Source organism: Hyperolius riggenbachi, chromosome 9, assembly GCF_040937935.1.
Source record: "Hyperolius riggenbachi isolate aHypRig1 chromosome 9, aHypRig1.pri, whole genome shotgun sequence".
Taxonomy (NCBI): domain Eukaryota; kingdom Metazoa; phylum Chordata; class Amphibia; order Anura; family Hyperoliidae; genus Hyperolius; species Hyperolius riggenbachi.
This window is the reverse complement of record NC_090654.1, coordinates 251,087,743-251,113,138: the sequence shown is the minus strand read 5'-3', so window position 1 is coordinate 251,113,138 and position 25,396 is coordinate 251,087,743. Positions and strand designations below refer to the sequence as shown.

General features: G+C 44.1%; 1 protein-coding gene across 1 annotated transcript in view; it reads left to right on the top strand.

Annotated features, from left to right (window-relative positions):
- Positions 1-202: 202 nt before the first annotated feature.
- SNAPC1 (small nuclear RNA activating complex polypeptide 1) overlaps positions 203-25,396 on the top strand; it is a 37,943-nt gene continuing 12,749 nt past the window's right edge. Inside the window, exons 1-8 of the mRNA XM_068252093.1 lie at positions 203-283; positions 2,159-2,284; positions 2,967-3,126; positions 14,324-14,464; positions 16,716-16,820; positions 17,537-17,683; positions 20,492-20,545; positions 23,685-23,747. Of these exons, the coding sequence (XP_068108194.1) occupies positions 270-283; positions 2,159-2,284; positions 2,967-3,126; positions 14,324-14,464; positions 16,716-16,820; positions 17,537-17,683; positions 20,492-20,545; positions 23,685-23,747 (810 nt within the window). The 5' untranslated portion in view covers positions 203-269. The remainder of the gene's footprint in view (positions 284-2,158; positions 2,285-2,966; positions 3,127-14,323; positions 14,465-16,715; positions 16,821-17,536; positions 17,684-20,491; positions 20,546-23,684; positions 23,748-25,396) is intronic.

Here is a 25,396-nt window from a genome sequence, read left to right as displayed (position 1 = left end):
ATATACAGTACAAGTGCAGACAAAGTAACGTGATGTCGGGCAGAAAAGCAGCACAACCATCCTATACAAAACAAGTTGACTCTAGGAATGCCCTGCCCTCGTTTGGCTCTGGGCATGCGCGTTAGTTCTAGAACGCTTGGAGCTTCCTATTTCCTGCAGCGTGCTGGTGTACGTACGTATCCCTCGGAGCATGCGCGGCAGTTCAGCAGAGAGTGACGTTACCCCGGCGAGTTGGTCTGTGGCGCGCGCATACCTGCTGATGGTGGAAGATGATTCCAGACAGGTTTGTGCAGCTGATCCCGATTCCCGGGCAGTGCTGGAGTCTCGTGATGCTTAGTTCTCCAATCATGCCGGGGACTGCAGTCGCTGCATTTATTGTCTAATATCAGAGAAAGAAGTTGATGCACACAGTGCAGGGAGTGCAGCTTAGGGCTTCCTGACAGCTTTGGATATTCACTTAGCTGTACACAGAGACACTGAAGGATCATTTTATGAAGATAGTGGGATAGATTTATCTAAACTGTGCAAAAGTAGATCAGATATTTTGAAGGACAACTGAGGTGGCATGATGAGATAGACATGTGTATGTACAGTGCCAAGCACACAAATAACTAGGCTGTGTTTTTTTTTTCTTTCTCTGCCTGAAAGAGTTAAACATCAGGTATGCAAGTGACAGTTTCTATCTGGGTTGGACTGTAGCATACTATAGCACAGCCAGGTTCCCAACCGGTGTGCCGCGGCACATTCATGTGTCTAGACAGCACTGGGTATGTGTCGTCGCGCCCCCCCTGTTGGCTTTGTCCTCTGCTCGCCGCTCAGTCTATTAGAACAGCTACAAGAAAATGGCCGCCGACGCCTGCATTTGGTTGCATTGTTGATCAGGCATGGACTTGGCATCACCAAATTTCCTTCTCCTCTCCTTCTTTCTTCCTTTTTCTATCCCTTTTTTTCTCTTCTTCCCTGTCGAACCAACAGTAGTGGCCCTTTCTCTTTAAGGTGCTCTGTCTATCGCTGGACGACAGACCAACGGGGTCACACAACTTATTGGTCCTCTATTGGTTCACTGAGATGTTGTTTCCCCCCCCCCCCCCAATTCCAACTTCAAGGCATGCCTACTGCAATAGTCCTCTGGGCAGGCATAATCAGCACTTTGGTTAGCAAGATCGGTCCTTGTTCTTTGCTGATAATTTTAGTTGTTAAAGAACAAGTGACACCCATGCTAACCTAGAAATAAAAAACACATATATAAGTAGATGAATACTACTTCTACTTACATAACAGATGTATTGTGCTATCCACGTAATGATTCCTGGGAATTTTGTAAAATAAAAGAAGAAAATCCTATTCTAGGCAGTGGCCATCTTGCCAAGCTAATGCCGACATCATATCCTCCCTGACTCTTGTTTTTCCCCCTCCCTTCTCTTGCTCATTGTGTATTCATTAGCTACCCTCCTCCCAGAGTTTTCAGACACTCCCACTGAGGTGTATACTAACAACTGCACTGTCTTTTGTTTATTTACACATCGAATCACTGAGTCACCTCAGCCTTGGTTGTAAACACAAGTAGTCAGAGGGTGTTTCTGATAAGCAGCAAGGCAGGGAAATAAATGGAAGAGGAGGAATATATTATAGATAAAAAGAACTCCCAGCATTCAACTCTTTGGCACTAGGGCCAGTCCTCCTAAAGTATGTAATAATTCCAAACCATAACAGCAGAAAAAGTTTTGAATGCAGGATTAGCATCTTTATCACTTAATACACTCAGACCAGTTGCTGTTGAAATTTGATTTTTATGGTGACAATACCACTTTAACCTGTTTTAACTCTCATTGATGTCATTGGCTAAATATGATGATTTCAATTGTAATATTTCCAGGCTTTTCACTGCCTATCAACTGCTCGTGTGAAAGGGCCCTTATTCTATCAGATTTCTTGCCAATTGTGTACAGCTTGGAATCGGACCAGTACAAATCAGCATGACTTGCTCTTGAGTGGCCCAAGCTGCATACAGTATGCATGCGTGGGGGATTAGTAGCTCATCAGCAATATCTACCAAGTGCATGTCATGAACTGCTTGTGCACACATTTTTTTCTTTTCTTTTTTTTTTCTTTTTTGCATGTATCAAACCATTGCACTCTCCCCTTCTGTTCCCTCCAGTACAACTTTCTTGGGCATAAAAGAGGACTGTGAGACCTTGCTTAGCCGTTTCCAGGCCACAGACAGTGTGCGCTATGAAGTATTCCTATCCATATGGAAAGCCATGAAATTCCACAGCATATTCTTGTAAGTACCGGTATCTCCCACAGTCTGTTATTTTTTCAATTTAGACATTTTTAAAGGCAATTTAGCACCCTTTTCCACAACATTTATGAAACAAGCCTCCTCCTAAGGGAGGTTTGTAAATGGGGGAGGGGAGGGATGTTTTTCAGGCAGTAGTTACCTTTGGGGAGTTGCTCCCTAGCCTCCTTTCCTGTATGTGCTTTTCCAGGCAGGAAAAAAAATAGCGATATTTATTCAAAAAACATAAAACACACACAAAAAAATATAAATAAATAAACAAGGCGGTAGCAATTGGAGCCCAGCAACAGAAAGCTCTGTTGGTGGGCAGAAAGGGGGGGGGTCACTTGTATGCTGAGTTGTACAGCCCTGCAGCGAGCTCTTAAAGCTGTAGTGGCCTGAATTGTAAAAAAAAATGGCCTGGTCACTTGGGAGGAGGGGGGGGGGGGGGGGGGTGTAAGCCTACAGTCATGAACTGGTTAAGTAAACTGCTGTTAATCCAACCCAGCAGGGAGGTGCATAACTGTGATGGCAGAGAGAACTTGGTGTTTATAAGCATGCATGCCAAAAATTAACATCTTTATACCTTTTTGTTATTTTAAAAGATGGGACTCTAAACTGTGTTACTACTATGTTGTTGCTACCTGATTGGCTGTTTTTGTTATCTTACCTTCACTTTCTGTTGCAGTGGTGGGATGAGGAATCTAGAAAGCAATAGGTTTTCCAGGGAACTGCTTTCTGTGGCCTCCGCCTACTTCCTGCCTCCGTACACCTTCCAGATCCGGGTGGGCGCCCTCTACCTGCTGTATGGCCTGTATAACACCCAGCTCTGCCAGCCTAAGCAGAAGGTAGGATGATCAGTAACTAACTGTAGTGATGTGTATGTGAAGCACTGTCCACCATCGGGAAGGCTGTACTTAACCTGCCTGGCGTTCTATTAAGATCGCCAGGGAGGCTGCGGGAGGGTTTTTTTTTAATAAAAAAAAAAACTATTTCATGCAGCCAACTGAAAGTTGGCTGCATGAAAGCCCACTAGAGGGCGCTCCGGAGGCGATCTTCTGATCGCCACCGGCGGCAAGAAATAACACGGAAGGCCGCAATGAGCGGCCTTCCGTGTTTCGCTTACCTCGTCGCCATGGCGACGAGCGGAGTGACGTCATGGACGTCAGCCGACGTCCTGACGTCAGCCGCCTCCGATCCAGCCCTTAGCGCTGGCCGGAACTTTTTGTTCCGGCTACGCTGGGCTCAGGCGGCTGGGGGGACCCTCTTTCGCCGCTGCATGCGGCGGATCGCCGCTGCATGCGGCGGATCGCCGGAATGCAGCGGCGATCAGGCAGCACACGCGGCTGGCAAAGTGCCGGCTGCGTGTGCTGCTTTTTATTTCAGCCAAATCGGCCCAGCAGGGCCTGAGCGGCAGGCTCTGGCGGTACTGGACAAGCTGAGCTCGTCCAGACCGCCCAGCAGGTTAAAGGGAACCTAAACTGAGAAGGATATGGATTTTTCCTTCTAAAATAATACCAGTTGCCTGACTCTCCTGCCGGTCCTGTGTCTCTAATACTTTTAGCCACAGCCCGTCAACAAGCATGGCATGCAGATCAGGTGCTCGACTGAAGTCAGACTGGATTAGCTGCATGCTTGTTTCAGGTCTGTGATGCAGCCACTACTGCAGCCTAAGAGAATCAGCAGGACTGCCAAGCAACTGGTATTGTTTAAAAGGAAACCTCCATATCCCTCTCAGTTAAGGTTCCCTAAGTGTACCTTTAGTGAATTCTTGGAGATGAATGTACTTATTTATTCCTCAACAGATTCTCCAACAGATGTGTGTAATGAAAGCTTAGTTGCTGTATTTTACGTTAACATTTCCTGCATTGGAATTAGTCTAAGAAAGACAGTCCTGGCCAAAAGTTTTGAGACTGTCAAAAATATTAGTTTTTGACAAAGTTTGCTGCTAAACTGCTTTTAGATCTTTGTTTCAGTTGTTTATGTGATGTACTGAAATATAATTATAAGCACTTCATAGGTTTCAAAGGCTTTTATTGACCATTACATGAGATTTATGCAGAGTCAGTATTTGCAGTGTTGGCTCTTCTTTTTCAGGACCTCTGCAATTCGACTGGGCATGCTCTCAATCAACTTATGGGCCAAATCCTGACTGATAGCAACCCATTATTTCATAATCACTTCTTTGAGTTTCTCAGAATTAGTTGTTTTTTGTTTGTCCACCCTTCTCTTGAGGAATGACCACAAGTTCTCAATGGGATTAAGATCTGGGGAAATTCCCGGCCATGGACCCAAAATTTCAACGTTTTGGTCCCTGAGCCACTTAGTTATTACTTTTGCCTTATGACACGGTGCTCCATCGTGCTGGAAAATGCATTGTTCTTCACCAAACTGTTGTTGGATTTTTGGAAGAAGTTGCTGTTGGAGGGTGTTTTGGTACCATTCTTTATTCATGGCTGTGTTTTTTGGCAAAATTGTGAGTGAGTCCACTCCCTTGGATGAGAAACAACCCCACACTTAAATGGTCTCAGGATGCTTTACTGTTGGCATGACACAGGACTGATGGTAGCGCTCACCTATTCTTCTCCTGACAAGCCTTTTTCCAGATGCCCAAAACAATCAGAAAGGGGCTTCATCTGAGAATATGATTTTGCCCCAGTCCTCAGCAGTTCATTCACCATACTTTCTGCACAAGATCAATCTGTCCCTGATGTTTTTGGGAGAGACGTGGCTTCTTTGCTGCCCTTCTTGATACCAGGCCATTTTCCAAAAGTCTTCGCCTCACTGTGCGTGCAGATGCACTCACACCTGCCACCATTCATGTGTGGGATTGCTTCTCATCTAAGGGAGTGGGCTCACTCACAATTTTGCCAAAAAAACACAGCCATGAATAAAGAATGGTACCAAAACACCCTCCAACAGCAACTTCTTCCAACAATCCAACAACAGTTTGGTGAAGAACAATGCATTTTCCAGCATGATGGAGCACCGTGTCATAAGGCAAAAGTGATAACTAAGTGGCTCGGGAACCAAAACGTTGAAATTTTGGGTCCAATTCTGAGAAACTCAAAGAAGTGATTATGAAAGAATGGGTTGCTATCAGTCAGGCTGTCCCGCATCTGCTGCTTTACTACAATTGGTTGGTCCAGGTGTCTTGTTCGCCACTGGCGCAGAAATCCCACCTGCCATTGCCTGGTATGCCACTGTGCCCATCGGACCGTTGGGATAGTGGATGTTAAAGTTCCCAGTAGACTGAGGCACTTTTTCGCTGTAATTACTGTGTTTTTTAACCACTTTACCCCTTCCGGACGCTTACAGGCCGCATGTAAACAAACTCACTGTGGCCAAATAGTAAAACTACACCCTAAAGCATTTTACATATACAAATACATTAGTTTTACAAAATTAACTCATTACCTCACACGCTCCCCAATTTTTTTTTTTTTTTTTTTATTATTAAAATGCAATAAAAAAAGCATAAATAGTTACCTTAGGGACTGAACTTTTTAAATATTTATGTCAAGAGGGTATAACACTGTTACTTTATAAACTACGGGCTTGTAATTAGGGATGGATGCAAAACTGAAAAAAATGCACCTTTATTTCCAAATAAAATATTGGCACCAAACATTGTGATAGGGACATAATTTAAACGGTTTTATAACCGGGACAAATGGGCAAATACATTTCATGGGTTTTAATTACAGTAGCATGCATTATTTAAAAACTATAATGGCCGAAAACGGAAAAATAATTTTTTCCCACATTTTTTCCTATTTTACCATTAAAACACATTTAGAATAAAAGAATTATTGGCATAATGTCCCACCTAAAGAAAGCCTAATTGGTGGCGAAAAAAACAAGATATAGTTCATTTCAATGTGATAAGTAATAATAAAGTTATAGACGAATGGAAGGAGCGCTGAAAGGTGAAAATTGCTCTGGTGTTCAAGGGATAAAACCCCTCAGTGGTGAAGTGGTTAACATACTCTGTATTAGTGACTGAATCTTTAGTCTTTTCTGTTCTGGCAGACTGATTGTATTGCGTTCCGTCTGGAGACGTGCCCCTAGAAACAAGATGTCTCTTGTCGGCTCTAGTTGACGCTTGGAGAAGTTTATTTTCCAACCGAATCTCTGTAATTCTGAGCTGTTTGTGTTGACTTATGGTCTCTCGATCCTGATGTAGTAATAATAGGTCGTCCAGGTAGTGATGTAATCTGAGACCTTTGATTCTTAGTGTTTCTATCACTGCCAATAGGACCTTCAAGAAAGTTCTGGGAGCTGTTGAGATTCCAAAAGGAAGGCATGTGAACTGTAGGTGTAGATCGCCTATTGCAAACCTCAAGTATTTCTGGTAGTCCGTATGAATTAGAATATGCAGGTATGCGTCTTCTAGGTTGATCGAAAGTGCCCAGTCCTTGATAAGTCATACTTTCACAATGGTTTGTAACGTTTACATCTTGAAGTGCTCCATGATCATGAAAGAATTGAGATTTCTGAGATCCATTACAGGCCTCAAGTATCCTGTCTTTTTTTTCTTTACGAAGAAAAGAGGTGAGTAAATTCCGAATCCTCTCTCTTCGAGTGGGACTTCAGTTACAGCTTTCTTTGTAATTAATTCCCTTACATATTTCCATAGAATTTCGCTCTTGTCTTTGTTTACCGGTATATTCGTGCAAATGAACATGTCTGGAGGTATCCTTTTGAATTTCCACTGATGTCCTTGGGTTATAGTCTGTTTCACCCATTGGTCGTCGATCTCCTCCGTCCAGACATTTCTGAAGGCCTGAAGTCTGCCACCTACCGGCGATGCCTAGGACGGGCGGAACATCAAAATGACTTTTGGGAGACTGTGGACTGTCCGGCTTCTTTTGTCTATTCAATTTCAAGAGTGTAGACTGGGAACTCTGCCAATCCTTCTTAAAATCACGTAGGTCTATAAGATATATTGCTTCTGTATCTGGACTGGTAAGTGTTTCTCTGAAAGGTAGGTCTTCTATTCTTGCGGTCTTGTGGGATCAACCCTGATTTTCCACCAGTTACTTTCTTAATGGCTGCGTCCATTTCTTCACCGAATACATTTTTTCCGTCATACGGAATCTTACACCAGTCTTGTTTTGAATTGGAATCCACGGACCAACTTTTCAGCCACAATGCTCTTTTGGCCATAACAGCATGGAGCATAGAACATTTCAACACATCTACTGCTGCCTTTTCTACGAAATTTGCCGTTAATTTAACATCATCGAGGGCTGATATAATAGTGTCTCTGTCTGTGTCTGATCTTAATGCCTCTATTCTGTATCCATACTCTTAAAGGAGAAATGTAGTGAGAGGTATATGGAGGTTGCCATATTTATTTTCTTTTAAGCAATACCAGTTGCCTGGCAGCCCTGCTGGTCTATTTGGATAAAGAAGTGTCTGAAACACACCAGAAACAAGCATGCAGCTAATCTTGTCATATCTGTCTAATTTTGTCAGAAACACCTGATCTCCTGCATGCTTGTTCAGGGTCTATGGCTGAAAGTATTAGAGGCAGAGGATCAGCTGGATAGCCAGGTAACTGGTATTGCTTATAAGGAAATAAATATGGCAGCCTCCATACCTCTTTCAGTACAGTTCACCTTTAAAGCCTCTGCCACGGATGTTAAAGCTATCGCCAGTTAACACGCACTTCCTGAAGACATACAAGATCTTTTATATTCTGCATCAATTTTCCTCTCCATGGGATCCTTAAAAGAAGCGGCAGCATCCCTAGGCAGCGTTACATGTTTCCCAAGTCCGACTACGGAAGCGTCCACCTTTGGAGGTTCGTCTAGTGTTTTTAGCTTGGATTCTTCCATGGGATAGAGTTTATTGAATCTATTAAATAGAACTGTCTTTTTCTCTGTTTTCCTCCATTCTTCTAGCATTATTTCGTGAATCACCTCCATTAGGGGAAAAGGCTTCACCGATTTCCTTAAATGTGCATAATATTCTTTCTGACTACTTGTAGACTGTTCCTGTTCATCTTGCCATTCTATAGCCTCTCTTATGGCTGTTATATATGGTTGCACTAGATTAAAGTTGAATCCTATTTCGGCTGATTCTGTCTCCGTATCCAAGTGTGATGGCCCCGGCTGTGTCGTTACTGACTCTGACTGAGGTGGCTGGTTGGGTGGTAATGAGGAAATATAAGTGTTCATGGATTCTTGTACTGCTTCTTTGATCATAGCAGCTATGTCTTTAGGTGGTTCCTGTTCTCTAGCCATTGTTTGAAAGCAGGACTGACATACTAATTTTCCAGGTAAAGCGTAATCGCCACATGCCCAGCACTTTTTCCTGGATGAGCGATGTCTGCTGGGAGATCTACTATAGTAATGTCTCCTGGAGCGTGATCTACTCCGAGATCTAGAATGAGCCTTTTTTTGCTTTCTTGCGTTGGTAAGATCGTGATCTTGACAGTCGTCGATCAGATCTGCTTGATCTGTGCTCTCTCTTTAATAGGGCTGTTGAGACATAAAAGCAGATGTCAATTCAGCACTCTCCTGTAAAAAATATACTTACACCTCAACTCCCCCCCCCCCCCCCCCTCCTACCTAATAGCTCTAGACTGGTCACTTGTCTGTGGCTGCTCTTGCTCCATACCTACAGCGTCTGCTGTAAGAGTAAGTGAAAAAATGACTTGAGTATATGTATACATAAACAGTAAACAGTAAAAGAAAAGAAAACCATGTGTAGCCTAACCGGGTACAATGTAGGGAAAATCCTGTCCCTGCAACAGCAGCTCCGCAGCGTAATCTGGCAAGATGTCTTCCATAATGCAGCCCGCAGTAGGCAGCGCCAGCGAGTTTAAATAGCCCTCCCCTCCTCTCTCCACCAATCTTGAGCGCCAAATAATCTACTGCGCTCATGTGATCCTGACGTAGGAGGAGGGCGGAGGCGTTGCCCAGCAACAAGCTGTGTGCCCAGCTGACGTCGCTGCAAGGCGGAACTGGAAGTAGGCGGAAGTAACAGCGGTGAGCCGCAGATGGAGCGCACGCCTCTCCGCCCACCGCATCTAACGCGGAAGAGAGCAGCCATATGGCTTCAAGCCAACCAGACATACGTGTAGGAGACACATGAAGGGTTTACCTTACCATCTCCTGAACCGCGGCCAGAAGCGGCTTCTTTCCCGAGCGGTGAGTTATTTAAACTCTGTGCTGGGGACTTCATGCAAGCGAGGCCAGACCTGATGGAGGGTAAAAGGGAGGGAGTTGAACTTGTCACCAAAACTTTCTGTTCAGCAGTATGATCCTAAGAGCCAAGGTGATACGAGGACAAAAAGATTACAGGGGGGGGGGAGCTAAAGGGATACATTTATAAGGATGGTCCTAAAGGGGTCAAGTGGGTGGGGACTTAACCCGACTGTGCTGCCATGGAGACACTTACAAAAACAGTTGTGTGATTGCAGTCTCAGATCAGTCAGTGAAACTAGATCCTGCGCTGCCTTGACGCTAAGATGTGTGATAAATACCTCCAGGGGCTGCTCCGGGTGCTGGGTGGTGCCAGTAACCTATGCAGACTAAAAAGAAACAGGAGCGCCCCTCTGGTGCATTAACTTTTTAATGACAGTAGATACACATACAGGTTACACTTAGTGTTCAGAAGTTCAAAGAGCTCTTGAAAGCCTGCCGGCAACTCCTCTCCTAGCTCCCGCGCTTGGCCAGAGTGACGGGAGCGATGGTACTGCGGGACCTCGTTGCGCCGGAGCCGTCTGGTGTTTGACCCCTTTTTAATACCGGTCACCAAATGGTTAAATGTGACATCATCTTAGCCATCCCCCCCAAACCTACAATTGCCTCAGACCCCTTGTGGTGTCATGTCACACACCTACTTAATTAATATTCCGAGTGCTTTCTACCCTACATACAAGGAATGCCATGTTTGGTAAATATTGGCTATGTTTACCTTTCTGCCGTCTAACGATCTGGGGCAGTTTAGGCCTGTGGCCTTTCACCAGGGACCTGTTCCAGGTAACTGCTTGCCTCCTCTCTTCTGCGAGAAACTCTTCTTAAAGGTATACTCTGTGAACCAAGCCTTTTACCTAAACTCAGTCCAAATAACTGAGGCCTACTTAAATTATAACACCCTTCTCCCAGAGTCTTCAGACACTCCCACCGAGGTCTATACTAGGAAGCAGGGCTGTGGAGTCGGAGTCATGGCAATTTTTGGGTACCTGGAGTCGGGAGAAAATGCAGACTCCGACTCCTAATGAATTTAAACTGTAGTTAAAATAGAAAATATGATAAAATGTTCTATTTCTCAGATAATAGTCATCAGAAATAATTTATATATACAGTAATAGCTGTGCTTAGTCATAGCTTCTGCTATGGGTCCAGGTACTTGAGCCAGTCAGCACAGTCCGGCCGCGTGTCGCTCCTACAGCCAGGAGCATTCTGCACCTGCGCAATAGTGCTGCGCAGGTGTAGTACACTGCCGGTGGCGGAGTGTGTGCATGCGCACTGCGCCCAACTGGCTCTAGGACCTGGACTCATAGCAGAAGATCCAGGTGGCGGAGGAGGACAGCGAGGGACCGATTAGCCTGAAGGGGGCTGGAGGAAGCCCCAGGTATGTATAAAACTCATCTGTCTGGTTTACTTTGTTACACAGTAGTACTATACTCTACATATGCACTCCCCACAGAGCTGCAGGGAATCCACTGAGAATGTTGTGCACATTGAACACAGAGGTGTTGTCTATCACCCATAAACCTGGTTCAGATTGTACATGAAGAACGTGTAATGGAGGAAGAATCCCCTCATTCCCCTGCAGAGTACCTGCACATCATTCTTACATGTACCCACAGTTACATTGCCTAGGGCCTAGGTTCTCAACGTGTGGTACGCGTACCCCAGTGGGTACTCCTTATGGTTCCAGGGGGTACTCGGGCTTGATATATTTGACCAAGAATAACAAATTTTGAGTTTTAGAAAATTATAAATCTTATTTTAACAACCCCAAATTAGTATTTTAGCTAATTAAAAGCAATAGTAAATGTTTGGGAATTGTTTAGAACCAATTATCATGTACTACAATTAAATATATATTTGTCAAAGGGTACTTGTAATAATGTTTACTGTGCTAGGGGGTACTTGGTGAGTGCAGGGTTTTAAAAGGGGTACATGCCAATAAAATGTTGAGAAACACTGGCCTAGGGCCTGATAGATGATCTTTGTTCCGGTCTTTTTACAAGTACTCTTACCATGGACTAATTTTAGTCTATGACTAAAAGAATTATGCTGGGCATAGACGGTTCGTTTATGCGCCGCCATCGAGCCAGCGGCTCGATACAGGCTCGTCAACGCTCGTGCGCGCGGCTCGATCCCCGCGGGCACTTCCTTATCTTCGTTTCTACCATTGTCTGCCCGCAGGGATCGAGCGTGGTATCGACCTGCCGCGGTGATCGGACAGGTTGAATATTATCAATCAAGCCATCAGCGGCTCGATTGATAATATAAACCGAACCGTCTATGCCCAGCATTAGAGGCAGAAGATCAGCCGGCTAGCCAGGTAACTGGTATTGGTTAAAAGGGAATAAATATGGCAGTCTCTTTATTTATTTATTTATAAATCATGAATATTATTAAGTCTCCATAAATATTTATTCTGACTTCAGTTGTCTTTTAGTGTTGGCAGTTAAGAGATGCATTTCATGTTACATACTTTCAATCAACAAAATTGTAATATGCAAATTAGGAGTCTGAGTTGGTGGAATCCTAACCGTCGGAGTCAGTGGATTTTTGTACTGACTCCACAGCCCTGCTAGTAAGTGCACTGTCTTGTGTCATTAGAAGGAGGGGGAAATAAAGGGAAGAGGAGGAATATATTATAGATAAAAAGACCCCCCCCCCCCCCCCCAGCATGCAACTGTTTTGCCAGGCAATGGCAATTAAAGGGCCAGTGCTCCTAAGGTATGTGATAACTCCAAACCATAACGGCAGAAAGAGTTTTGAATGCAGTGGGAAAGCAAGACCTATACCAAAATATCTACATGTACTCTATGTAGCCCAACTCGATGTAGTTTAACAGCTAAGTGAGATAGCAGTGATCCTGTGGGGACGGCAAGTATATAGGAATAATACTTAAAGAGGATGCGTCCTCTGGAGTCTCTGTAGGGAGGATTTAAAGGGGAACTGAAGAGAGAGGTATATGGAGGCTATCATGTTTATTTCCTTTTAATCAATACCAGTTGCCTGGGAGCCCTGCTGGTCTATTTCTCTGCAGTAGTATCTGATTAAAACCAGAAACAAGCATGCAGCTAGTCTTGTCAGATCAGACTTATAAGTCTGAACCACTGAAACACCTGATCTGCTGCATACTTGTTCAGGGGCTATGGCTAATAGTATTAGAGGCAGAGGATCAGCAGGGCTGCCAGGCAACTGGTATTGTCTAAAAGGAAATAAGCATGACAGCCTCCATATACCTCTCTCTTCAGTTCCCCTTTAAGGCCCCCATTCTCCAGAGGTACTGCTCCTACTAAACCTTAATTAACAATACATTTTAGGAATTCGTTAGAATGTAACTAACAGGATCACTGTTTAAAATAGCAAAAATGACATTTAGGTTATTTTGGAAAGATAGGTGCTATTAGGCCTACAAAGATAAATAAACAATCCTTTCTTTAAAAATTTATGGTTTAAAATTGATTTAAACATTTTTTTCTTGAAATTTGCACTATTTGCATATTTACGCGCTATTGTGTTTTGCGCGTTTACTAGGCGTTTTCTGCGCGTTTAGCGATTTTTGCGCGTTTTCGCGCGTTTAAGTGGCGTTTGACACGTTTTTACGCGTTTACGCGTTATTATGCGTAAAACCTCATTGGGTTGCACTCACGCGTATTGTTATGCGTATTCTTGCGTAAAGATACTGAATGACTATTAAAGTGTAGAGATGCACATATTTAACCTTTTAAGAACTAAATGGCAACAGTTGGCTGATGGTGTAATGGTTAAGGGCTCTGCCTCTGACACAGGAGACCAGGGTTCGAAACTCGGCTCTGCCTGTTCAGTAAGCCAGCACTAATTCAGTAGGAGACCTTTGGCAAGTCTCCCCTTACACTGCTTCTGCCAATAGAGCATGCCCTAGTGGCTGCAGCTCTGCTCTGGCGCTTTGAGTCCGCAAGGAGAAAAGCGCAATATAAATGTTATTTGTCTTGTCTTGTCTACTAAACTCAGCAATCATCTTAAGAGATACTAGCCATTGATTTATAAGGGAAAGTTATTATACACTGTTTATGTATAACTGAAACTGAATGTATATTTGAAAAATCAACAGTATATTTCTCATTGGACTGCTGTAATGTAAAAAGTAAGTTTATTTTTATATTGTTTTAATATGTCTTGGCATATTGTTAAAAAAATTTTGGAAATTCCAATAAAAAAATATTGAAAATGAGTTTTGAATGCAGGATTAGCATCTTTATCACTTAAAGAGACTTTGTACAAAAAAAAAAAAAAAAAAAAAAACAGTCCCCCTGGGGGCTACTCACCTCGGTAGGGGGAAGCCTCTGGATTCTATCGAGTCTTCCTCCGTCCCATGGTGGTCTTGCTCTGACCCACGGAATGCACAGCCGACAATATTTACCTTCCCCCCCCCGGCTCCAGTGGGTGGCGCTGTTGCAGCTTTTGTGTTTTGTTTTTTTTCCCCTTTTTTCATTCAAGAAATCTTGATCAAATTTTCCTGTTTTTGTTTTATTTTTATTTTTTTTGATAAAATGGTGGATTTTTCTGATCGATTTATGTGAAAATTGAATGCTGTAGGGTAGAGTGTTTGAATATACTCAAGCAATTTTTAAGTAGCAGGTAAAAATTGAACACGTGACGTGTGATACGTTGGTCAGATTTTTGAAATGTTACAATCAGAAAAATTGATTGCAAATCTTGAATTGAAAAGAAATGTAAAAACTTTGTGTGTGTGTGTGTGTGTGTGGCGACCTTGTTGGTTCACGAAGTCCTGCACTGAGAAACCTCAGGATTCACCAAAGAAGCCTTTGTAAACTAGGCCCTCTGCGTCTTGTCTCCGCAGATAAGGATGTCGCTGAAGGACTGGCCTGAGGTGGAGCGGTTTTGCCAGGATCTGGTCAGCGCTGAGCATTTAGATGCTTTGTATGTTTACAGACAGTTGCATCGCTACCGTGCCTTCCATTTCACAGCAATGCCCTCTGTGGTAAGTGAATGGCTCCACAGCACAGACTGCTCTCTCATGAGATGCGCACAGCTGCTGCAGATTGTCATAAGTATTAAAGTATAGAAAGATGAAAATAAGCCTGTGTAGTAGTCCTAGGCTTGTATGAATTAACCTCTTCAGGACCAGAGGCTTTACTCCCCCCCCCCCCCCCCTTAAAGACCGGGGCTTTTTGTGTTAAATAAGCCACTGCAGCTTTAAGGCCAAGCTGCAGGGCCGCACGACACAGCACACAAGTGATTCTCCCTCCCCCTTTCTCCTCACCAACAGAGCTGTCTGTTGGTGGGGTCTGATCGCCCCCAGGTTTTTGTAGATATAGATATGTATGTATGTATTTAATGTGTGTATTTTTTAATATATTTTTACCACCCTCCCTCCCCTGGCCAGCCTATCACAGTGGATCGCTCTTGTGGGACACAGGGTGACAGCCGTGTCACACGGCTGTCCCCAGTACAGCGCTGCTGTAGATAGCAGCGCTGTACAGGTGCAAAGACGGCGCTTTTGCCGTCTAACAGTCTCCCGAGACTGAAGGCGGGGCGGAGCTCCGCCCCCCCCCCCAAGCAGAAGATGCGTGCGCACCCTGCGCGTGATCTCCTGCAAACTGCTGCCCCAGGACTTTATGCCGATCGGCGTTAGGTGGTCCTGGGGCTGCCGCCGCAGCCACACCCATTGGCGTGACGAGGTCGGCAAGCAGTTAACATAAACTGGTAATATTTCTATAGCAGCTGCACTTAACCTGCTGATGGCTCTGGCTGCTATCTATGCCGATGACCCATAAAACAAGGGCCTCAATTCACTGAGAGCAGTTTGGTAAAATAATTTAGGTTGGTAAAATACTGCATTCTGTGTTTTACACTTTTTTTTTTTTTTTTTTTTTTTTTTTTTATTTATTTATCCAAATTCACTAAAATTTCCTATATGCAGTAGAAATTCAGTAATTTACCAAACTAAAATGCTTCAATTCACTAAACAGAGTTCGGTAAGTCTCTCTTACCAGCTGCGGAGCAGGTCAGCCGTCAAGCATGAAGCTGTGAGTCTGTGTGCATGAGGCAGGGTTTTCTGGCCAGTGCATCCCTGGCATCTCTTTGGATATGCTGCAGCCACCAGGGGGGAGCTCTTCTGTATAAGAGTTTACATTCACATCTAAAGGGATGCAGAAAAGCCTTATAAAATGTATCCTTCCCCTGCTGTGCCGGATTGAAGTCCTGCCTTCCAGGGTATAGGACCAGATCAGGTGAGAAGCAGGGCTGTCTGGCTCTCCCTATTGGCTGTCTGCTATGTCTGTCAATGTTACCGCATGGAGAGTGTGATTTATTGGCTGGTCAGAGCTGGAGGTAAGTACCAAACACTACTTGATTTACCAAATGCTTTCATCTTTGTGAAGTGTAATTTCTTGACATTTCAAGGTATTTACCTCACAAGTCGGTAATTTACCTCACTGGTCGGTCATTTTTCAGTGCGGTAATAGATATAGTGAATTTCCCTTTGGCAAGGTGATCTGCTGTTTTCTCCACTACTGAATGCAGCCAAGGTCTGCTTCCCTATCAGTGCCCCGCCCGATACAGATAGCAGGAAAAGAGAAGATCCGCTCATAGTTTGTTTGATGCAGAGCTTCTCATTTTATGCAGCTTGAATTTATATCTTAGTGATTTCTTGGTGAAAAGCACAGCATCTTACCATGCCTCAAAGCCTATCTACAGGCAGAAATTACAATCCTTCAGCAGACAGTACTAAAATGTTTAATCCAATAGCAGGAGTCTTAAGCTGTCCATGGGATACTCTCACCTGATCTGTAGGCTGGTAACCCCCTACGTGTGAGCCAGAAAATTAGCTTTTGTCCCCATCTGTGCGAGCTCCTGAAAAGGTCGTCCTGCTGGTCCTTGTAATCCGTCAGATGGAGTCCCCATCAGCCCGATGAAGCCAGATGCCCCTGGGAAACGTGTTGCGACTTTAACCTAAATAAAGTATTCTGCTCACGTATAGCGTTCTCAAACTCCTTCCAGGCTATTCACACCAAAAGCCCATAGGCTAGCTCACCTCCATGGATTCACCTGCCTACAGATCACTGAGAGTATTCCATGACCGCCATATGTGCAAACCATAATTGACCATGTTAGTTGCCGTTGTAAGGATTGTTCCAGCCGTCTGCATGTCTGTCTGTATGCCCTGTAGTTTTGTGGAATACACAGATATGAAGGTAACTCATAAGTTGTACCTGTGGTGTTTGTTGCAGCTGACATTCCGAGCCCAGATGACTATTCCAACTGAAGAAAGCAACGAAGAATTCAAAGATGTGAGGAACAGGGTCTCCGATCTCATTCCAACCGACACTCTAGAGGTGCGATTTGGCGAGAGTGAGGCCAGTGACCTTTAGGAACACCTGTATGCAGTACCTAGATTCTCACGTAGGATATAACAAATGTATTATTTTATCCAAAGGAAATCTGAAGTGTTTACGCAGGGATAGTTTTTAGTGCCAGAGACATGTCAGGGTCTTTAGGATAAAAAACTGAAAAAAGAAATGGAAGTTTTACTGAGTGCTCCTCAGGAAATAGTCCCAGAAGCAGGTAAAAATGGTGCCAGAGGTACCCTGTTAAAGACGGGGCCATGTCCGAGGTTTATAGCCACTTTTTAGCTATTTATAGCTGCTACTTAACGCTACTTACCATTGTCGCCTATGGTGCTGAAAATATTGGAGTTTAGGTGGCAGGGGTCTTCAGTGTAACTCATTTTTAGGAGGAGGATGGATGCACTTGTTTTTCTCATCAGCTTATTTTCACTTTGGATGTCCTTTTAAGATTACCGATATTTTATTATCGTAGTCAAGTAGTAGAATATCAGTAAATTTTATCTCCAGAACCCTTTTTTATCTAGCGCTTTTTGTAAATGTGATCTTAGCCCCGGCCTGTCTACAATGAATAAAATAAATGGCAAAAGTTTGGGGAGGTGCAGATAGATGTACAATATGTAGAAGCTGGAAGTAAGCGGTTTCCTATTCTATTGCTTTTTTTTCCCCTTGCTTTGATTTTTTTTTTTTTTTTTTTGACCTTTCAGGAAATTGCAAATATTCACGAGCACTACCAGAAAACCAAACGTCTGGTCCCGGCAGCAGAGAAGAGTCTGAGCTTAATAAAGGATCAATTCGCCGATAACTTGGATTCTCTAGTCACAGAACATCAGCGCTGGAAACAGGAAAAATTGGTATATTAAGATTATAATAGTGGTTCTGCAACATAGAAAATTGCCAAACTAATCCTATAACACACAAAGTTTTGGCAGTCAAAATGATGTACAGGCCTCATCTGCATCTGTCAGGTCACAGGTTGAACAGAATTTGTCAGCCAATAGCTTTTGTTTGCAGATGCTGTATAGAAGCTTCCTATATCTTCACCCCCTTCTATGCTGCAAAGCCAAGCTCAATGTCCATGATAATGTCACCCCTCCTCCACCACGTTTGCGTCCTATGGTTCAAAAAATCTGGTAATCATCATAAGTACGACCTTACCAGTCTGTCATGTTATTAAAAAAAAATTGTTCCACTAAACATCCCCCCCTTTTTTTTTTTTTTTTTTTTTTTTTTTTTTTTTTTTTTTTATTAATCCTGATTTGCAAATCTTTAGAACTAGCACAGAATATCTCTCTCAGCCCCCCCCCCCCCCAATCCTATCACATGAAATAGTAGTTCAGTTTCAGTCCCAATGTGATATTTCACGGATTTCTGGTGCTGGTTTGGCTTTTAGGCGATTGGCGGGGCCGTAGTTACCATGAGGCACTGTAGGCGTGTGTCTACAAGCGGCTTATGTGGCAAAGGCCACACCCTTCCAGAATGTCCCCTCTCTCAGCAGAGCCCCGGAGGGTGATGCCACTCACCTTACAGCTCCAGTCCAGCAGCCGCAGGCACATAGTTAGAGGCAGAGATCAGAGTCTTAAAAGACAACTATAGTGAGAAGAATATGGAGGCTGCCATATTTATTTTCTTTTAAACAATACCAGTTGCTTGGCCTGTTAAACAAGGTGTGTATGAGGATCTGCAGATATCATAGACCATGAATGCATTTTTGCAGGAATGGATCTTTTGCAGGAACAGATCTTTTGCAGATACTGATATGTTGTATGTGTGCAGCATCTTTGTGTAGAGAATCCTGCAAAGATTTGTATCTGATGGGGAGTTCAGCACAATAGAATAGACTGTGTAGTATGGCTCTCATACTACATGGAAGGGGGTAAAATTGGTCTGATATCTTTCATTTATCTTTCAAGTGTGTATGTAGCATAACACCAGAAACAAGCATGCAGCTAATCTTGTCAGGTGTGACAATGTCAGATGCACCCGATCTGCTGCATGCTTGTTCAGGGTCTATGGCTAAATGTATTAGAGGCAGAGGATCAGCAGGGAAGCCAGGCAACTGGTATTGTTTAAAGGGACACTGTAGGGGGTCAGGGGAAAATGAGTTGATGTTATGGGGCTTCTAATGGTCCCCCACAGACATCCTGTGCCCACGCAGCCACTCCCCAATGCTCCGGCCCCGCCTCTGGTTCACTTCTGGAATTTCAGACTTTAAAGTCTGAAAACCACTGTGCCTGCGTTGCCATGTCCTCACTCCCGCTGATGGCACCAGGAGCGTACTGCGCAGGCTTAGTATGGTCTGTGCCTGCGCTGTGCGCTCCTGGTGACATCAGGGGAAGCGAGGACACCGCAACGCAGGCACAGTGGTTTTCAGACTTTAAAGTCTGCAATTCCAGAAGTGAACCGGAGGCGGGGCCGGAGCATCGATGAGTGGCTGCGCGGGCACAGGATGCCTGCAAGGGACCATTAGAAGCCCCGGATAACATCAACTCATTTTCCCCTGACCCTCCTACAGTAACCCTTTAAAAGGAAATAAATGTCAGCCTCCATATCCCTCTTGCTTCAGTTGTCCTTTAATCAGAGCATCCTGTAACAGTGTGAGAAGCATGGTGGGCAGTGTGGGTATTTCATCCTCCTCCCTCTGTCTCTGCAGTGCAGATCAGCTGTGCTTTCTGGCCACACAGCCATTTGCCGCCTTGGGCATGAGGCAATGAAAAAGTGGCGATTTAGTTGTGGATAACTCTGCCCCCGTCTGTGTGTAGCCTGTTTTGTATGTATGGTAACTAAGTAGAGGTAGCCTTATCTAAGATTTTTTTCTGGGCACGCACGATCTTTGAATTACACTGCTGCTAGGCTCATGTACATTTAGCTCTTTATGTAATATAAGAAAATAAGGGCCAGGGTTGGGGGTGTGGTCTGTTGAGGGGTGGAGTTTAAGGCACTACAATCTCAGTGTCCACAAGCTCCTGGAGTGTAAATCCAGTCTTGGCGATCGGTTATGAATTAATGCAGAGAGGGCTAGAGCTACTAGTTAAGTTTGATAACTGCTTGCTAGAACTCCTTTGACCCACAGAAAGTGATTGAGAGATTACTGGTACCACTAGCATGCTTTATTCCCATAGATCTATTTCCTACATACCTACATTTCATGAAGGAAAAAACTTATCACAGATTTCACAATGCAATAACGTTCCATCCCTGGTGAGATGCTGGTGTTTAAAGTTCTGTATGAAGTAAGCTAGTATTTATTTAAGAATTTATATAGCGCCAACATCTTACGCAGCGCTGTACAGAGTATATACTTTTTGTCACTAACTGTTCCTCAGAGGGGCTCACAATCTAGTCCCTACAATAGTCATATGTCTATGTATGTATCGTGTAGTGTATATATCATAGTCTAGGGCCAATTTAGGGGGAAGTCAATTAACTTATCTGTATGTTTTTGGGATGTGGGAGGAAACCGGAGTGCCCAGAGGAAACCCACACAGACACAGGAGAACATAGAAACTCCTTGCAGATGTTGACCTGGCTGGGATTCGAACCGGGGACCCAGCGCTGCAAGGCGAGAGCGCTAACCACTGCCAGTGCTGCCCAGTACAAGATTTACTAATATACTAAACTGATTTATCTGCTGAATAAATAACCTCTTTTTCTTCTATTAGGCACTCCGAGTTCAAAGTGAGGAGGAGAAAGAAGGTACATCTCAAGAATCTGAGGTGATTTTTCAGCCCTTGTACAGAACACCCAATCCATGATGATTAAATTCATGTGTGTATATATGGCTGGATAGTGTACCGGTTAAAGAAAACTAGAGATCAACTAAACTAAAGAATCGATACTTACCAGGGGCTTCCTCCCGCCCCATAAACACGTGCGAGTCCCTCGCCATCCTTCCTCGGTCTGCTGTTCCGCTGCGATCAGCCCCGGTAACTTGCTCACTTGCGTTCATTCCGGGTATTCTGCGCATGCGCGGAGCAACTGTGCATGCGCAGTAGACCTGGACTACTATCACTGAGAAAGTTACCAGGGCTGATTGCCGCTGAATGGCAGACTGCAGGATGATGGCGAGGGACTTGCACGTGTTTACGGGACGGGAGGAAGCCCCGGATAAGTATCAAATCTTTAGTTTAGTTCATCTCTGGAACACTTAAATGGCTCTGCCTCTGACGCAGGAGACCAGGGTTCAAATCTTGGCTTTACCTGTTCGCGAGCACCTATTTATTGAGGAGACCTTAGGCAAGACTCCCTAACACTGCTACTGCCTATAGAGTGCGCCCCAGTGGCTGCAGCTCTGTTTTGAGTCCGCCAGGAGCAAAGAGCAATACAAATGTTCTGTGTCTTGTATATTTTATACTGCTCTACCTGCTATGTTCACAGAATTGAGTCACAGCTCACAGCATGTATTGTTGTTCTAGGCTGGAAATGATCTCAGTATTCTAAGCGAGCAGAGCTGCAATTATTATTATGCTTTATAAAATGCTAACATGTTATACCGAGATGCACAGCTACATAGAGATTCTAATTGCAAACCTCCACACATAACTGGAGGGCAGCACTGTGACTTTGTGATCAGGACTCTAGCCATGCAGTATCGAGTCCTTGGTTCAGCTCCCAATATGCATAAAAGAAAAGGACTCAAACCGCCATTAAAAGGACTATAAAAATGCACATTTTTATTAAAGATCAACGTTTGGTAAAAATTAACCCTTCAACACCAATCCCTTAAAGTGGACCTGAACTCTTGCAGAGGACAGAAGGAAAACCTAGAGAAATGCACCCTGTATGTATTTAGAGTTTTGTCTGGCTAATTCCCCCTCATCTCTGATTAAGCACACGTTGTAATTTGATCGTCACATGACTGCCACGTCAGAGAGCTAATTGATTAACACAGGATGTTAACAATACGTCTGCTTCCATAAAGGCAGGAAGTGGACACACTGCAGATTTATTGCAGGATTTGTATTGGCTATAACACAAAGGGTTTTTCTTTAAAAAACAACCTGTAACTAAAAAGTTCCCCTGGGGGGTACTCGCCTCTGGTGGGGAAAGCCTCCAGATCCTATGGAGGCTTCCCCCATCCTCCTGTGTCCCACGGCTTTCTTGCTGTGCCCCTCCGAACAGCGGGGATGTAAATATTTACCTTCCCGGCTCCAGCGCAGGCGCAGTATCGGCTCTCCGCTCGGAGACAGGCGGAAATAGCCGATCGCTATCGGTCCGCTCTACTGCACAAGTTATAGAAATCGTAGAAGGCACTCCATCAACTGTGGATCGGGTGCTTGATACTAGGACGTAGGCATGTCCCAATTGCAAACAAAGAATCATGGTTACCATACGCCTTGATGAAGGGGGACCCTGCGTGGCCCCCGAAACAATTGTCGGCTTCTATTTCCTTATGGAACGCATAGCTCAATAAAAGGAGCGTTAAGCATTCTAAAACGGTGTGCTGATACACTTGATTCTTTCTTTCTTTTTTCTTCGCTCTACTGCACAGGCGCAAGTCTCCTGAGCCTGCGTAGTAGAGTGCACTCGACGGAGATCGGCTATTTCCGCCTGTCTCCGTGCTGAGAGCCACCTATCTCCGTGCTGAGAGCCGCCTATCTCCGTGCTGGAGCCAGGGAAGGTAAATGTATTAAGCCTTGTCAGGCTTGTCGAGCCAGGATTGCGGGACGCTTCGGGGGAGCGAGTGCTGGATTGCCTGCAGCTACAGGGATGAGGAAACCTCATTGAGACCCTAAGGCTTCCACCCCCGGGAGTGAGTACCACCCAAGGTAACTTTTTTTTTTTTTGTTAGAGTCTCTTTAAAGGTTATGCATCGGTTATAGAGCAGAGACGAAGTTCTGAGTTCAGGTCATTTTTAATTAAAAACTCTGTAGTATTATTGGATTGGCACCAAAACTTTGTTGAACAATATCTACATTAGTGTGACTTCTGGCTCACTAAATACACCCCCCTCTCCATCATTCCCCAAACCAAGTGGGGTAACAGTAGGATATTCTGAACCATCAAGTTTATTAATTGTTGATTGACTGCGTCTGCACGTTGTAGTTGTGACTGTCCATCCGGGAGGAAGTGAGGAAAGGTGTTAAGTTGATGATCACCATTCCTCCTAATCAAAACTCACCTGGTGTGGCTAATTACCCTGTTGTTGGAGAGCATGGCATAGGCAGGCTTATTCCACTAGGGTGAGTGGAGAAAAAAATATTTGACTGGACAGGAAATTTAAGCATTGTTACTGTCGCTTTGCTAAGTTCTGTGATGCTTTATTTAATGCACATTAAAGAGACACTGAAGCGAAAAAAAAAATATGATATAATGAATTGGTTGTGTACTATGAATAATTACTAGAAGATTAGCAGCAAAGAAAATATTCTCATACTTTTATTTTCAGGTATATAGTGTTTTTTCTAACATTGCATCATTCTATAATATGTGCACATTACACAACACTCAGCATTCAAAATGATTATTTCAGAGCAGTCTGTGAAGTAATGACATCTCCTCTGGCAGAGGAAAAGTAAATAGTCCAGGAACAGTTGAGATAATAAAAGTCAGATAACAGCCCTCTGCACCACTAACTTAGTAGGAGAGCTTAATGGCTTGTTTGCATAGAGATAACAACTGGCGTTTCTCAACTCTTCCTGTACTGGACACAATTAGACTGATGTATCTGATCTTAATGTTTTATTCCTTAGCTGTGCTACACATACAAATCATAATATCATAATTTTTTTTTCGCTTCAGTGTCTCTTTAATTATACTTGAAATAGATGATGTATGAAGTTGTTTTAGACCAAGTACAATACGGTTTCTAATGGCTGATGGGTCCGCACTTCTTTTTTTTTTTTTTTTTTTTAGGGTTCTGAGAGGGCTCGAGTTTTGGCTGAAATAAAATCCAAGACTTATACCTCAGTGACACAGGTAAGGTGTAATGGTGTATTTTATGATGCAGTTAAGTAAAAGCACAGAACCGAGCAGCATATGTGTTGCTTACATTTTATTTGCTTTGCCCACCCTCCTCGTACAAGTCATAGTGGGGTTACTCTAAGGAGTGCGGTTACTTTCTCCCTAGCCGCCGTTCCTTTACCTCATGGAGTCAGCAGCCTGTCCTGAACCCCATTCCGCTCCCCTGATCATTTTCACAGCCTGTCCAGCGGCACGGCATGCAGCACAGGAATCAGCACAACGGCGCAAAGACGGAAGAGCGGCTCCACCTAGTAGGCACGTACACAGGAAGTAAGGGAACCACTCTCCTGTATTCACGTCACCACTGATGCTTGTGCTGTATGCCACACGGCATGCTGCAAAGATGATCAGGGGAGCGGACTGGGGTTCAGGACGGGCCGCTGACTCCATGAGGTGAAGGAGCGGGGGGCAGGCTTGCTACCGACTGGGGGTACTACCTAGCTAACCTATACTGGGTGCAAGTATGCCTGTCTACCTATACTGGAGGCACCTGCCTAGCTAACCTGCACTTGGTGCACGTATGCCTGTGGGGGCACCTACCTAGCTAACCTATACTGGGTGCACCTATGCCTACCTATACTGGGGGCACCTACCTAGCTAAGCTGTACTGGGCGCACCTTTGCCTGTCTACAAATACTGGGGGCACCTACCTAGCTAACCTGTACTGGGTGCACTTATGCCTGTCTACATATACTGGGGCGCCTATGCCTGACTATCCTATACTGGGGGCACCTATTCTTGGCTACCTATACTGGGGGCACCTATGCCTGGCTTCCTATACAGGGGGGGGGGGGGGATAAATATGACTTTTGGCCCTCGACCTGGTCTAAGATTTTTTTTTTTTTTCATTTTAGCCCCCTGTCTGAGTGTAACACCCCTGATTTATGGCTAGCAGCCTCAGATCCATACTATGTTCTTAACTGTTAGCTAGTGGTTAGGTCTCTTCTGACAGGACACATCAACGTCGTGGAAGAGTCTAGTATTGAACAATCTGTGCACAGGCTGTCCTTGAAGCAAACCTCCTCTTTTACTGCTGATTTGAATGCAAGTTGTGTAATCTGCCCGTGTTTTGGGCTCTGCACATCTATGCAGCTGGTCAACTCGGGTGCAGCCTGTATTTGGAAGCACTGCCAATATCTCCTGTTGTACAAAAAAAATTTTTTTTTTTTTTTTTTTTTTGGTAGTAGATTTTATGCTGTAAATAATCTTTTAGAACAAAGAGGAAGTGCTGAGTTTCATATCACTTTAATGCAGATTTCATGCAGCTAGAAACTGAGCGAATGAAATGCACTTCCTATTGATTTTCATTGTCCCAATTCCAAGCTGCATACAATTTACATTACATTTGTGTGCAAGCTGAAATTAATCTCTCATGGGGAGAAAATATAAAGCTATGTGAGCCAGTTCAGGGGACAATCTGCAACCTTTTGATTTAAAAGACAGAATTCAGATACCCTTAAATGACACCTGAAGTAAGTGGGATATGGAGGCTGCCATATTAATTTTCTTTTAAAGTGTAACTGTCGGGCATAAAATCAAAAGTCAATTCTTTATTTGAATCTGGTAAACCAGTAATAAGGATGCTAACCAGGCAATCCAAGAGT